Source organism: Haliotis cracherodii, unplaced genomic scaffold, assembly GCF_022045235.1.
Source record: "Haliotis cracherodii isolate W230 unplaced genomic scaffold, xgHalCrac1.p SCAF_9, whole genome shotgun sequence".
Taxonomy (NCBI): domain Eukaryota; kingdom Metazoa; phylum Mollusca; class Gastropoda; order Lepetellida; family Haliotidae; genus Haliotis; species Haliotis cracherodii.
The window spans coordinates 28,751,083-28,768,025 of NW_027266343.1; the positions used below are offsets into that span (position 1 = coordinate 28,751,083).

The 16,943-nt window shown below is 43.6% G+C and overlaps 1 protein-coding gene across 3 annotated transcripts in view; it reads right to left on the reverse strand.

Moving 5' to 3' along the window:
- The window catches only part of LOC139452781 (SH3 domain-binding protein 2-like), a 40,188-nt gene that overhangs the window by 5,802 nt on the left and 17,443 nt on the right, over nt 1-16,943 (reverse strand). For all 3 annotated transcript variants that reach the window (XM_071234395.1, XM_071234396.1, XM_071234394.1), the window contains exons 2-10: nt 11,462-11,560; nt 9,505-9,630; nt 9,160-9,262; nt 6,979-7,090; nt 6,076-6,134; nt 5,342-5,442; nt 4,615-4,707; nt 3,854-4,002; nt 2,715-2,896 (exon numbers count right to left, since the gene is read on the reverse strand). In XM_071234395.1, coding sequence (XP_071090496.1) covers nt 2,715-2,896; nt 3,854-4,002; nt 4,615-4,707; nt 5,342-5,442; nt 6,076-6,134; nt 6,979-7,090; nt 9,160-9,262; nt 9,505-9,630; nt 11,462-11,519 — 983 coding nt within the window. In that variant the 5' untranslated portion in view covers nt 11,520-11,560. The remainder of the gene's footprint in view (nt 1-2,714; nt 2,897-3,853; nt 4,003-4,614; nt 4,708-5,341; nt 5,443-6,075; nt 6,135-6,978; nt 7,091-9,159; nt 9,263-9,504; nt 9,631-11,461; nt 11,561-16,943) is intronic.

The following is a 16,943-nucleotide window of genomic DNA, read 5'->3' on the forward strand; positions in this document are numbered from 1 at the left end:
ATACACAGTCAACCAGGTGACAGAGACTGACTACAGAGGCCACTGGGGAAGATGATACACAGCCAACCAGGTGAAAGAGACTGACTACAGAGGCTACTGGGGGAAGATGATACACAGTCAACCAGGTGACAGACACAGACTACAGTAGCTACTGGGGGAAGATGGTACACGGTTAACCAGGGGGCATAGACTGACTACAGAGGCTACTGGGGGAAGATGATACACAGTCAACCAGGTGATCGAGATTGACTACAGTGGCTACTGGGGGAAGACGATACACAGTCAACCAGGTGACAGAGACTGACTACAGAGGCTACTGGGGGAAGATGATACATAGTCAACCAGGTGACAGAGACTGACTACAGAGGCTACTGGGGGAAGATGATACACAGCCAACCAGGTGACAGAGAATGACTACAGTAGCTACTGAGAGAAGATGATACACAATCAACCACGTGACAGAGACTGACTACAGAGGTTACTGGGGGAAGATGATACATAGTCAACCAGGTGACAGAGGCTGACTACAGAGGCTACTGGGGGAAGATGATACATAGTCAACCAGGTGACAGAGACTGACTACAGAGGCTACTGGGGAAGATGATACACAGTCAACCAGGTGAAAGAGATTGACTACAGAAGTTACTGGGGGAAGATGATACACAGTCAACCAGGTGATAGAGACTGACTACAGAGGCTACTGGGGAAGATGATACACAGCCAACCAGGTGAAAGAGACTGACTACAGAGGCTACTGGGGGAAGACGATACACAGTCAACCAGGTGACAGACACAGACTACAGTAGCTACTGGGGGAAGATGGTACACGGTTAACCAGGGGACATAGACTGACTACAGAGGCTACTGGGGAAGATGATACACAGTCAACCAGTTGAAAGAGACTGACTACAGAGGCTACTGGGGGAAGATGATACACAGCCAACCAGGTGAAAGAGACTGACTACAGTGGCTACTGGGGGAAGACGATACACAGTCTACCAAGTGATAGAGACTGACTACAGAGGCTACTGGGGGAAGATGATACACAGTCAACCAGGTGACAGAGACTGACTACAGAGGCTACTGGGAGAAGATGATACACAGCCAACCAGGTGACAGAGAATGACTACAGAGGCTACTGGGGGAAGATGATACATAGTCAACCAGGTGACAGAGACTGACTACAGAGGCTACTGGGGGAAGATGATACACAGCCAACCAGGTGACAGAGAATGACTACAGAGGCTACAGGGGAAGATGATACACAGCCAACCAGGTGACAGAGACTGACTACAGAGGCTACTGGGGGAAGATGATACACAGTCAACCAGGTGAAAGAGATTGACTACAGAAGTTACTGGGGGAAGATGATACACAGTCAACCAGGTGATAGAGACTGACTACAGAGGCTACTGGGGAAGATGATACACAGCCAACCAGGTGAAAGAGACTGACTACAGAGGCTACTGGGGGAAGATGATACACAGCCAACCAGGTGACAGAGACTGACTACAGTGGCTACTGGGGGAAGATGATACACAGTCAACCAGGTGACAGAGACTGACTACAGAGGCTACTGGGGGAAGATGATACACAGTCAACCAGGTGACAGACACAGACTACAGTAGCTACTGGGGGAAGATGGTACACGGTTAACCAGGGGACATAGACTGACTACAGAGGCTACTGGGGGAAGATGATACACAGCCAACCAGGTGATCGAGATTGACTACAGTGGCTACTGGGGGAAGATGATACACAGTCAACCAGGTGACAGAGACTGACTACAGAGGCTACTGGGGGAAGATGATACATAGTCAACCAGGTGACAGAGACTGACTACAGAGGCTACTGGGGGAAGATGATACACAGCCAACCAGGTGACAGAGAATGACTACAGTAGCTACTGGGAGAAGATGATACACAATCAACCACGTGACAGAGACTGACTACAGAGGTTACTGGGGGAAGATGATACATAGTCAACCAGGTGACAGAGGCTGACTTCAGAGGCTACTGGGGGAAGATGATACACAGTCAACCAGGTGACAGAGACTGACTACAGAGGCTACTGGGGAAGATGATACACAGTCAACCAGGTGAAAGAGATTGACTACAGAAGTTACTGGGGGAAGATGATACACAGTCAACCAGGTGATAGAGACTGACTACAGAGGCTACTGGGGAAGATGATTCACAGCCAACCAGGTGAAAGAGACTGACTACAGAGGCTACTGGGGGAAGATGATACACAGTCAACCAGGTGACAGACACAGACTACAGTAGCTACTGGGGGAAGATGATACACGGTTAACCAGGGGACAGAGACTGACTACAGTAGTTAAAGGGGGAAGATGGTACACAGTTAACCAGGTGACAGAGACTGACTACAGAGGCTACTGGGGGAAGATGATACACAGTCAACCAGGTGATCGAGATTGACTACAGTGGCTACTGGGGGAAGACGATACACAGTCAACCAGGTGATAGAGATTGACTACTACTGACTACAATGAACCTGCCGCGGCATCTCAACATGGCTGTAATAGAAACCCGAATTTTATGACCATTAAAATACTTCGAAGTCTCGTTGATAGGAACACTTGACAAATATTTCAAAATTTCAACACTATCATGAAGAGGTGATTTGTTCTAAACATTGCCGTCCTCTTCCCCAGGTTATAACTATAACAAGGGTCTGCGGTTATACTCACGACAGTGCTTTGTCTCTGTCACTTTCAGGGAAGAAGTACTCTTTCTCCGATGGCACAGAGGGCGATGTTGGTTTAGGCTTCGTCTTGGGTTTAGGTGGTTGTGGTGTTTGTTTTGCCTCAGATTTAGCTTTCGCCCTCGGCGCAGCTGATTTAGCTGCCAAGGTAGATGCTTGCGCCGGAAGCTAAATAAAAGATGATTAATCAATTTATTGGCGAAGTAGTGTGGATTAATGAAGTGTTTGAACGCGTGATAGGTTGCTTCAAATGCCTCGATACAAAGATGATTCATTGACTGATTGCTTTGTGGTTGCTGGGTTGAATAAATGAGTGAGCGACTGAGCGTAGTGTTAAGTCAACAATAATCTTTCTATATCACTGAATCAAAATTACAAAACTATAAACGCTTGACTCAGCAAGTATCGTATCAACGACATGTTCTATGAATGGTTTACTTACCATGTTGCATAGCAACACGCAAACTATGGGCGATTGTTATGTTCCAGCAACATGAACTGTGAAAAGTTGATAATAAGCTCAGTTGCACAGCAAAGACATGGATCATGAACTTTGCATGATTGGATACTAACCTGCATTAGCGATTCCATCATAGTAAAATATTGTGTCATTAAAAACAAGAATACAGTAAATTACGGTTATAACGAACATGCTAATAACGAACTACGGTTATAACGAACATGCTAATAACGAACTACGGTTATAACGAACTAAAATGCCCCTTTCAGTTCGTTATAACCGTAGCTTACTGTACGTGATAATGTTGTTTGAGGCAAGTTGGCAATGATCATTCGATAACAAAGACCATCATACAAAAGCATTCATAACAAATATAAGCTCCTGATGTTGGCAGAACGATCGAGACCACAGTGGCGGCCGTGGGACGTTTGTTTCAGCAGTGAGAACACAACAAACATCCTTTGATCGCGACCGAACCGCGCATGCATTGCGTGGCGAGCGTGTGGTTCAATCAGAAGTGCTTATGCTTGTGCTTATGAGTGAAGATGATTGTGCGCGCGTCTTTCTTTATCAAATATTTCGTTGTAGTTTAGTTCCTACCTTTATCACGCGATAATTACAGACATAATCATTGCTGACAGCACAATACCCATTCTGAAACGTACACTGTTAGTCTTTGTACTTGTATGCTTTGGCGAGTTGATGTACGTGTGCTTCTCCGAATTTGGTTTATGTGGCGTTGGTAATGGTTTCTTCTCTGGGGCTTTCCGGACCTCCTTTGTTACCTCCTTATATGCTGGGTCATCGGGGGTTGCTAGGAAACACAAATGATTATTATATCCTCAAATTCTATAACAAAGCCATTGTCAACAATATTAAACTTTTGATATGACGGCTTGAAAACAAACTATCCAGAGGTTGTTAGCACAAGTGACCACTGAAGTAGAGGTGCAAGGTCACAGACTGTGACCGCCTGATCCCCATTTCCGTCGTCCATGGCTGCCCCGGTACTCACTGGGGTAACACAGCTTAATATATTTGAGTGTCTAACACAGTGAACAGTTTTTGTTACAGAGAACTGCTGAACATTCTCGAGTATCAGGACACGGGCTTGCGCTAGACATCTTTGCAAGTTGGGACAGTTTGCTGAGACGCCGTAATGTGCAGAGTTGCGTCCCTTAGACTTGCCAGAAACATATTATCGTGTGTTCTAAACCTGGTTGATCCTGATTATGGTTTTAGGTTTGTCAGCACCATACCCGTGCTCGTGGGTTTCACCACAGTGGTAAACATCTAAGACCTGCATCACTTCGGGCTTTCCTCCCACATCGAGCTGACACTGCGTGATATAACTGAATATTGTTCAAAGCGGCGTTAATCCAAACCTACTCACTCACTCACCCCGTGCAAGGTGAAGGTTACTCACGAGGTAGAGGTATCCGTGGTCGCCTGGCCTTCTCCAGGTCTAAGTCGTTTATTTGGTCGTAGTCGGAGTCGTCTTCCTCTTCATCGGAATCCTCTGAATCAATCAACCACCAGCAGTAATAGCAACTGGAGTTACACACACATCTTTTCCAAAATACAAATTTCTAAAATAGATACAAAGAAAATTGGAAGCAATTGCAGTATGGCAGTATGGCTATAGTTTTACCGCCTTACCCTTGTGAGCATAATGGTACTGTCCTACCGAGGTGCTTGGTATCTTGACATTGATTGACCTATTATCTCAAGCAGGGTATCAGGTTATTACGATTAGTAAAGTTTCGATAATTTAAACTTTTAGATATTGTCGCATTTTCGCGTTGTCACCCGCACAAAAACAAGCATTATGTGTCAACATTTACCAAAGAGCGACAATGCGACACATGGTCAAAATGTCGGGTTGTCACACTTTGGTAAATTTTGACAGTTTTCGCTTTTTTGGAAGGTCGACAACGCGACAATGCAACATCGCGACAATATCTCGTCTAGCATTCCATAGAAAAGACAGAATTCAGATTAAAAAAAGATTGGAGTTTTTAATTATCGAAACAGATGGCGATGGCGTCACTTCCGTAACGGTTACGCATGACTCCAGGGTATTTATCCTAATAGAATGGAGATAGTATACCCTGGATGTCAGCCTTAATGGACAACGTAGTGTAATTACATACCATCACTGTCATCACTCTGTGGGGGTTCAAATATAGGCTTATGGAGCATGACGTAGACGTCTTTGGAGGAGCTGGTGGACGCCACGGACCCTGCACTGAAACTACACGACGCCATGTGTTAGCAATGAGTTTACCTGATTCAGCACCGTACCTGAATACAGCTAAATATATAGAGGATCTTTCATGTGTCGAGTGAAATATATTGTTTCCCTCATCGAGTGACGGGGGAAAGGACATATTTTCACGAGTGGCGTAGCGACGAGTGAAAATTTCTCCTTTTCCTCCGTCACGAGATGAGAGAAATGTTTATCCGACTGAAGCCGGAGACGGACGGGCAGTCCGTAACCGTCGTTCGGAAAACCCCGTGTCAACCTTTTTCGAGGTTGAATGATTAGGAGACACATTCCGACTATCACTTTCTGGTAAGTGACCCTCTGATTGGTCGGGTGAATTGTCGTTCCGAAGTGACCCGTAATGGGATGACCTTAGATCTTTGTTTAGCAGTAGCGAGAACCAAGATAGGATTTTAGTGAGATTGTTCATGATGCCAATCATTGAATTTGTCTGGTCCAGATTCGTTTATTTACAGACCGCCGGTATATGGTTGGAATATTGCCGAATTCGGCGTAAAGCAACAAACAAACGAACTACTACTACTACTACTACTACTACTACTACTGCTAATACTACTACAAATACTAATACTAATACTAATACTACTCCTTCTTTCTCACCGGTCATCCTTCACTTTGTTGGCGAGCATCATCTCCTCGCGAAAAGCCTTCATCCAAGTCTTCAACACAATGAAATCAGAGTCAAATAACTATGAATGCGGATATCAGCATTACTGTGTGGTTACTCGGGGGTGACTGTGTGGTTACCCGGGTTACTGTGTGGTTACTCGGGGGTTACTGTGTGGTTACTCGGGGGTTACTGTGTGGTTACTAGGGGGTTACTGTGTGGTAACTCGGGGTTTTTGTGTGGTTACCCGGGTTACTGTGTGGTTACTCGGGGATTTCTGTAGTTACTCGGGGGTTTCTGTATGGTTACCCGGGTTACTGTGTGGTTACTCGGGGGTTACTGTGTGGTTACTCGGGGGTGACTGTGTGGTTACACGGGTAACTGTGGTTACTCGGGGGTGACTGTGTGGTTACCCGGGTTACTGTGTGGTTACTCGGGGGTTACTGTGTGGTTACTCGGGGGTTACTGTGTGGTTACTCGGGGGTTACTGTGTGGTTACACGGGGGTTACTGTGTGGTTACATGGGGGTTACTGTGTGGTTACTCGGGGGTTACTGTATGGTTACTCGGGGTTCATTCCAAGTAAAGGAATGACCAAACAAATAAAGGACTGAGAACTTAGTACGTGTATTCCTCAATACTGACAAACCAATGGCTGATAATATAAATGACTTCTATCTGACCTGGAATCCCATTTAGGTAAAGTGTGGTCGGAAAAGTATTAAGGCTTGACATTGCAAAGGATATTGGATTTTTGTTTATGGGTTTATAATTCTACCATCAAGATACCGTTAACCAGGTGCTACCACACTTGAAGGGCTTGGGACGTGTCGGGTTATACACATATTAATTGTAATGGAATATATATTAACAATTCGTCATGGACAATATCCTTACCATTCGATCCACGTCGCTGACGCAGGAGAAGTAATGAACCTTCGCTGTTTCGTCAGGGGAGGAAATTCTGAATGCCCAGGGAGTTGATGGTTCCTCATCCATTGCCAGTAACCTACAGTAGAGTAAGGTGGTAGGTGAGTGAATGCTGTTTACAGTAGAGTAAGGAGGTAGGTGAGTGAGTGAATGCGGTTTCCAGTAGAGTAAGGAGGTAGGTGAGTGAGTGAATGCGGTTTCCAGTAGAGTAAGGAGGTAGGTGAGTGAGTGATTACGGTTTACAGTAGAGTAAGGAGGTAGGGATGAGTGAATACGGTTTACAGTAGAGTAAGGAGATAGGTGAGTGAGTGAATGCAGTTTCTAGTAGAGTAAGGAGGTAGGTGAGTGAGTAATTACGGTTTACAGTAGAGAAAGGAGGTAGGTGAGTGAGTGAATGCGGTTTCCAGTAGAGTAAGGAGGTAGGTGAGTGAGTAATTACGGTTTACAGTAGAGAAAGGAGGTAGGTGAGTGAGTGAATGCGGTTTACAGTAGAGTAAGGAGGTAGGTGAGTGAGTAATTACGGTTTACAGTAGAGAAAGGAGGTAGGTGAGTGAGTGAATGCGGTTTCCAGTAGAGTAAGGAGGTAGGTGAGTGAGTAAATACGGTTTACAGTAGAGTAAGGAGGTAGGTGAGTGAGTGAGTAAATACGATTTACAGTAGAGTAAGGAGGTAGGTGAGTGAGTGATTACGGTTTCCAGAAGAGTAAGGAGGTAGGTAAGTGAGTGATAACGGTTTCCAGTAGAGTAAGGAGGTTGGTGAGTGATTACGGTTTCCAGTAGAGTAAGGAGGTAGGTGAGTGAGTGAATGCGGTTTCCAGTAGAGTAAGGAGGTAGCGGGTGAGTGATTACGGTTTCCAGTAGAGTAAGGAGGTTGGTGAGTGATTACGGTTTCCAGTAGAGTAAGGAGGTAGGTGAGTGAGTGAATGCGGTTTCCAGTAGAGTAAGGAGGTAGTGAGTGAGTGATTACGGTTTCCAGTAGAGTAAGGAGGTAGGTGAGTGAGTGATTACGGTTTCCAGTAGAGTAAGGAGGTTGGTGTTTGATTGCGGTTTACAGTAGAGTAAGGAGGTAGGTGAGTGAGTGATTGCGGTTTACAGTAGAGTAAGGAGGTAGGTAAGTGAGTCATTACGGTTTCCAGTAGAGTAAGGAGGTAGGTGAGTGAGTGATTACGGTTTCCAGTAGAGTAAGGAGGTTGGTGTTTGATTGCGGTTTACAGTAGAGTAAGGAGGTAGGTGAGTGAGTGATTGCGGTTTACAGTAGAGTAAGGAGGTAGGTAAGTGAGTCATTACGGTTTACAGTAGAGTAAGGAGGTAAAGAGTGAGTGATTACGGTTTCCAGTAGAGTAAGGAGGTAGGTGAGTGAGTGATTACGGTTTCCAGTAGAGTAAGGAGGTTGGTGAGTGAGTGAATACGGTTTACAGTAGAATATGGAGGTTGGTGAGTGAGTGAATGCGTTTCACAGCAGCGTGAGAAGCTAGGGGAATATGGTTTTAAGACTTTTTGCAAAGCTTAAATTTACCCAACACACGATTTTTCTCACACTCCACATAAAAAACAACAATAAACATGGACGCGTATTTGAGGAAGGTATCATGCGGCTTCCGGTATTATCACGACAGAGCACGCTAAGATTATCCACGATTATCCAGTGTATTATATCTCCATTTTGTTATCATCAACACCCTGGATTCATTCGACTGTTTGCTGCAATAATTTGAGTCCGATTCGACTGATACGACGCTAAAGTAGCCTTCCAATAGGAAAATGCTTATGTGGGAGAGGCATTCTTCGGGAAAGTATTGATAAAACAACTAAGTTATGGTAGCGAATAGGTCCAGGGTATTTACCAGAACAGAATGGAGATGGAATGCCCTGCATAGTCGAGGATACCCACGAATTGGGTCTTCATCGTGTTGAACGAAAACCGTTATCATTGGGCTTCCACGTCAGCTCCGTTTTAAAAACAAAATGAAAATGCTTAATGTAACGCAGTACAAATGAAACAGAATCTTAAGATCAACCTTAATACCCCCAGTGGGATGGTCTCCAATGACGAGTGGGTAGAGTGAAGGGGTGGCGAGTTAAATGTTAACGCCGCCTCGATATTATATGGAGATAACGGGGTTCGAGTTAACGAGGTGTTGGTGTTTACCTGTTGTATCCCTTTAGTGTGAACGCCTGAAGAGGTCGCCCGGCTGTTTCACTGGCGAAGCAGTATATACACCCCTGGGATATCACCACAAATCTCTGCCGCCCTGAAATAAACACAAAATAAAATCATTTCATACCAATAGATTTATGATACAATGATGCTGACAGGCAGACAGATAGATAGATAGATAGATAAGACACATGAATACCTGTATAATTATATGAAACTTTAAATCGTGCTCATAGTGATTACATGCAAAGAATAAAGATTCATGAGACACAAAAACTTCCCGCCAATATGAATAGCAAAACTTTCCTCGCTGACCAGTGCTGACCATGCACTTACATCGTAGAACCCTGCCAAGCAATGACCTGGTCAGACGGAAGCTTTCCAACATGCGTTCCCGTTTGCCTCTCTTCCGTAGAAAGCCCGTGTGACGCGGGGGGTGGTGTTGAAGAAGGGGCTGGGCACCTGCAATTGATCAAAGTGAGTGAGTGAGTAGGGTTTTACGCCGTTTTGGCAATGTTCCGGCGGTATACACGAAATGTTGTCCTTAGTGTGTACCTAGTTGGGGAATCGAACCGAATCTTCCATGACAAGGCTACCCCAGCCATCCACAGGACATCCAAACTGCACCATGTCAAAAGGTTATTTACAATTATTTCCACATTGGAGGCGGGCGGTGGGGTAGCTTAGTGGTTGAAAAGTTCGCTCGTCACGCCATAGACCCGAGTTCGTTTCCCCAAATGGGTACAATATGTGAAGCCCATTTCTGGTGTCCCCCGCCGTGATATTGCTGGAATATTGCCAAAAGAGGCCTAAAAACATACTCACTTACTCCACATTGCAGAGGAATCTTGATCTTGCCATATATCGTCACGTAACACCGGTTTGATGCATCCATCCTTGGTTCGTTTAGCGTGTCCTCGAAAGTTTACAATCGCTTATGACATAAACAATTATTTATCAATTTTTCATACCATTCGCTTCACTATCAGTGAGTGAGCAAGTATGGTTTTACGCCACGTTTAGCATTATTCCAGCAATATCACAACGGGGGACGCCAGAAATTGGTATCACACATTGTACCCACGTGTGGATTCTGCGTGACGAGCGAACATTTTAACCACTCGGCTACCCCACCGTCCCGCCTTACTATCAATCACCCCGCCTCACAGTTAATGTCCCCAAGTACCACAGGTGAAACAAATCGCTATGACTTGCCTTCTTTCTATACCTGGTGAAATTCGCCCGACACATGATCTACGTGGCCCTTCAAACATTCATGCTTCATGGGAATCACATCCACATTTAATGTACACAACTGTCCAACACTTTCTTGAAACCCGCCTCGCAGTTTTGTTTGTTTGTTTGTTTGTTGTTTGACGCCGCACTCAGCACTAATTCAACTCTACGACGGTGGTCTTTTAATAATCATGTCTGGACCAGACAATCCAGAGATTGACATCACGAGCATCGATATACGCAAATGGGATACAATGACATGCATCAACCAAGACAGCGACCCACACCAGCCGATCCCGTGAGTCGCCTCTTACGACAAGCATAGTCGCCTTTTATGGCAAGCATGGGTTGCAGAAGACCAGTTCTCACCCGGTTCTTCACAGGGTGAAACAAGGATGGGTTGCTGAAGATCTATTCTAACCCTGATCTTCACTGGTCTCACACTTTTTTGTAAGTGTGGATGCAAATATAATGATTAGTTTATTGTGGCCTTTTGCCTCAGAGTGAGCTTTACATAAGTAGTGTCGGCAGAACACGGCAGTCAGCCATCCGGTCAGACCGTAAACCTTTAAGGGGATGCTCAAACGAGGACAATGCTCGAGCTACTTCACAGTTGTGGCAGCTTGAAATACAATGTTTATATATCTGTTTCAAAAATCAATATATATATTTATCAATACAGTACTCAAATGACACAGAGACGATATCTCAACCGCGCACAAACACACATTAAACCGTCTAGACTACAGTTGAAAAGGGCACCAAGCATTGATTGTTTGTCGTTGAACGCCGCACTCACCAATATTCAGATACACAGTTTCACCAGTAACGCTTTCACGAAGGGCTGTTATATGCACACAGCTTAAAATGAAAATGAAAGCACGTGGTAAGCAAAGACTATGGTCAGTTTCAGTAGATGCTGGGGTCCTATTCTAACCCGGAATCCCCACTGTCAAGTACAAACGGATCCTTGTGTACTACAATAACAATTGACGACTTCCTATTGAACAGTCATCCAGTTATGCGATCATGCGTAACACCAAGCGTCACGACCTACCTAGCCCTGTATAGGGCTCTGGGATGATGTCGCCCTCCATAGCTCTGGGTGATGTCATCACGTCAATAACGCCGGGAAGTCATGGTTGTATTATCGTCACTACAACACAGAAAAACAAAATGAATAATTAATCACTACCGAGACACGTGTTGAACATTGTTACGAAAAACCCCACAAAGGATGCTTGTACTTTCTTTCCCAATAACATGTGCTGACTCCTGGTAAAATACGCCCGATACATGACATTCCCGGGCCAACAAACATTCATGCAGAATGTGAATCACATCCATCGACATAGAAATCCTAGACATTTTCTTGCCACCCTCTTCACATTTTCTAAAACAGTTGACCACTTCATATGGCCGTTTGCTCATGCTATCAATCATTAGTTATCAGTTGTCAGTCGTCTTTGTTCAGAATAAAATGGGTTCTACCAAAATAAAATTGTATCTGTTTCTATCCCCAAACTGGAATGGCAATATTTTCAATTTGACGTTGACCTTGACTGACGACGCAGTTGTGACCTTTTCTCACGACAGGTGTTACCGATAGGGAAGGAAAACTGGTGTCACCAGCTGAAAGTGTCCTGTGAGTTTGTATTCACCTATGTAAGGTTGAATGTGTAGACCGTACGCTCTCGACATATAACACGATCAAGAGTCAGTGAGTATGAATATTAAATGTAGAAATGCTAGAAGAAACAATACCCACAGCATAAAGGTCGTACAGCATGACGGCTGTAAATATTACATCAATATAGAAACCATGACAGAAGTGAAGTTGTGGACCAAGGCGTGTCAGGGCAGCTGATGGAAAAGGGAGTTTGACTATGCTAACTTGGGCACATTACTGACGGTAGAGCCAATACAATATGTCGAATGTATGGAAGGCGAGATCGAACTCATAACGGACAGGTAGCCTCACCATAGAGTATTTTCATGTTTCAAGGAAAATATCACTTGGGTAAATGATTGATTGATTGATATTCAATCCTTCATAGTGGCATGCACTGTTTTGCCCTTAATGAGGAGCACAAGACAGGGTAACAACAAGTACCATCTTATTACATCGTTTTGTATCACGCAGATGGGGATCGAACTCCCGACCTTGCGCTATCAGGGTGGACGCTCTACCGCTAGGCCACGGAGGCGGTTTTAAATTATGTATTCAGGGATATATTTATTGAGCAATATAATAATGCATTTATCATACTTCCACATCTCACGTGCATATACTCTATATCAGTGAGTTATATGCAACCCACCATGATGGTCAGGGATCATGAAAGGCTCTGTTTTTTGTGTTAAATTGTGAATTTAGGTTGACGTGGTTGGGAAGTCGAGAAATTTTAAAAAGCGACGAGAAACGGTTATTTCGTTATGTGGCCTAACACTCATTGGGTGACCATCAGATTATTCACCACGTGACTAGGTAGGAGTAACTCCCCTTTGAACAGTGCTTCAGGTGATGCTGGAGGGAAGTTTACATTGATGCAGGTCGTGAGCATTGGTGAGCTCCCTACCTCGGTATGGTGCTGGCAGACCAAGAATCATTCCATGTATAAAGAGAAACCCCTTTAATCCGAACACCTTACCCGCTTTCCTGACTGTCCCTGTTTGGATCAGCTACATACTAGTATGTTTGTGTTTGTTGTTGAACGCCGCACTCAGCAATATTCCAGCTATATGACGGCGGTCTTTGATTAATCGAGACTGAACCAGACAATACAGTGATTGACATCATGAGCATCAATCCGCGCAATCCCGTTAGTCGCCTCTTACGACAAGCACGAGTTGCTGAAGACCAATTCTAACCCGGATCTTCACGGGTCGCTCCATACTAAGGACATTACCTTATTCCCATGCTTCGTTAAACCGTGCATCCGTTTATCCGGATTGCAGGGGATTTCACTCGTGAATTATTCATCAATACACGGACAAAGTCCACGAGGAGCAATGACTGGTGTACACCGGCAGGTTATGTATGGTAGGACAACGCCCACCAAGGCCAACCTCAGCGACAACATTGCAGTGCCGATAATACCTGTCAACGATCTTTGTCAATAGCTACTTGGTGTGCAGTTTCAACAGTAACGGTTGAAAGGCTGGTATAGGCACACAGATAACATGAACATGGAAGCACATACAGTAAGCAAACACTATGGCCAGTTTCAATAGACGCTGTCGGAAAAGGCCAAATATATCACAAGCATGTGTGTTACCGCCATGTTGTTAAAGTGAAGGGCTTGTGATAGGGCGGAATGTGTTACTTTAATGTTGTTATAGTGAGGGTCTCATAGCGTATGATGTCATATATGTAAACTGATAAGTAGTGTTTGTTTAGTAGGGTGCGTTTAAACCTTTTCTGTACCCCGTGCATATCTGCATGTTTGAAATTTTACCAGTTTCGTTAAATACATTTAATAAAAAAATACTTTTCCCCTGCTTGCTGCCTTAATTAAAAGAGGAGCCCAAATCAAGTTTAGAATGATTGGGGGCAGTGGGGTAGCCTTCTGGATTTTGTTGGAATATTGCTAAAAGCGGCGTAAAACCATACTCACTCACTAGAATGACTAGGCATGTCGAACCTGAAATTAGGAATTGTTCTGGGCTTAATTTGGATTTTATTACTTTTATTTTGTAGATATATACTTTTAAATAAGATAGCTTTACTTCCGTGACTGAATGTCACTTTTATTGTTGTTTGTCTTCTCCGATAGGGATACATTAATGCATTCTTCTCACGTATTTCCCTGGCCATCATGTACGCCAAGGTTCTCAGTGGTGGTGTAACGTACAGCCAGCATAATTCAACATACAATATATGTGTCCAAAAAAAGTTACCAAAGGTTCAACTAGTCTCCAAAATGAACATATTTTACAGAAAAAACACAGTTGTTAAACTATCTTCATACAACATAATAAAAAGGAGCCCAGAGATTCTCTTCATTTTCAGAAACTGCAGTAATCTAAACTTGCCCACTATTTTAGACTTGCATTGGCTATATTGGATATATTTGTATCAGGATCTGTATGCCAGACTACATTGCTGCTTAAATGGGGAATAAAACACCACACTTCTGACCTGCTGCACTGCGCTACGCTACGTGTGTGTTAGCCTGCATTCACAGTGACAATGGAACTGTTGATACTTGCGTCCCGATGTACGCAAAACTCATTGTATTGATTTTTGTAGAAACCAGTCTGATGTAAGAGGTTGGGCGCGTTCACCCAGCAAACAGACCTGTTGGTGTAACTATATACTTCCTGCTAATGACACAGCAGCCATGTTCCATACCTGCTGGAGATTGTCGGTCTGGCTCCAGACGTTTAGATTGTTCCTAGATTGTTCCTTGTCTTATTGGAAATAACGTACTCAGAAAAAGGACAATCATTATATATGTGTCTGTTTATTAGTTTGTTTTTTTCGTTAACGCCACACTCAGCAATATTCCAGCTATATATGACGGGGGTCTGTACATAATCGAATCTGGACCAGACAATCCAGTGATTGATACCATGAGCATCGATCTAAACAATTGGGATGCGATGACATACACCAATCAAGTCAGCGAGCCTGACCATCCGATCCCGTTAGTCGCCTCTTAAGCATGGGTTACTGAAGACTTGTTCTGATCCGGATCTTCACGGGTACATGTGTTTGTGCAATACAAAATGAGTGAGGAAACAAAATGAAAGATGACTTCAATCAAACTACCTGGGACTGCCCCATTCCCTTTAGATTTATGTGCCCTAATTTAATCACATACCCGCAAACGGATATGATCAGTTAGACTAGCATTAGTCCCAGGAACATACAGTGTACCCATGAGGGGAATCGAACCCGGATCTACGGCGTGACGAGCGGACACTTTAACCACAGGGCTACCCGACCGCCCCCGGATGAGTGTATACATTACATGCAAGGAAAGATACAGTTTTATATTCCCTCAGTTTAAATGCATGTCGTTGAATAAATAGGAATAGGGAAGGGTTGTTTGAAAGAAAACTATACTTCTCACAAGAACAGATGAATTCATACGACATATATGTGATGCAGGGTAATAGTATATCGTCACATGATCTACTTGAAAAGTCCGTAAGACAGTATATTTTCACGTGATCTCCTTGAAAAGACTTAGAACAGTTTATCGTCACAATGTCCTCTTGAAAAGACTGTAGAAGAATATATCTTCAAAATGTTCACTTGAGAAGACAGTAGAACAGTTTATCGTCACAATGTCAACTTGAAAATATAAGCGACAAAAAACATATCCATAACCATAATAAATCCCTGCTGTACGCAGAGTCCATTGTACGATTCCGACTATGTCATAAGCATGTGTTTATGAAACACTATCAGATAGAGATTTACCAGGTGGTTACGAAAAAACACTTGACCCATCTGTGGTAGAGTGATGACGGTCCAAGGGTCGAATCTGTTGTTCAAACCCACGACCAGCGGATCCTGTTAAGCATATGGACCGCAACTCGTTATAACATCCCCCTGTTGAGATCCAGGCACACCTACACATACGCAACTTATAACACAGCCTTCAACTCAGATATTTAACAGATATTTAAACCTACCAATATAACCCGCAATACAACCCACGACAAACCTACAATACAACATACAACACAACATACAACACATCCTACAATACAACATACAACACAACCTCCAATACAACCCACAATACAACCTACAATACACCCTTCAGTACAACCCACAATACAACCCACAATACAACCTACAATACATCTTACAATACAACCTCCAATACAACCCACAATACAACCTACAATACAACCTACAATACAACCTCCAATACAACCCACAATACATCCTACAATACAACCTACAATACAACCCACAATACAACCTACAATACAGCCCACAATACAACCTACAATACAACCTACAATACAGCCCACAATACAACCTACAATACAGCCCACAATACATCCTACAATACAACCTACAATACAACCCACAATACAACCTACAATACAACCTACAGTACAACCCACAATACAACCTACAATACAACCCACAATACAACCTACAATACAACCTACAATACAACCCACAATACAACCTACAATACAGCCCACAATACATCCTACAATACAACCTACAATACAACCTACCATACAACCCACAATAAAACCTACAATACAACATAAAACACAACCTACAACACAACATACAATACAACCTACAATACAGCCCACAATACAACCTACACTACAACCCACAATACAACATACAATACAACATACAACACATCCTACAATACATCCTACAATACAACCTACAATACAACCTACAATACAACCTACAATACATCCTACAATACAACATACAACAAAACCTAAAATACAACCTACAATACAGCCCACAATACAACCTACAATACAGCCCACAATACAACCTACAATACAACCTACAATACAACCTACAATACAACCTGCAATAC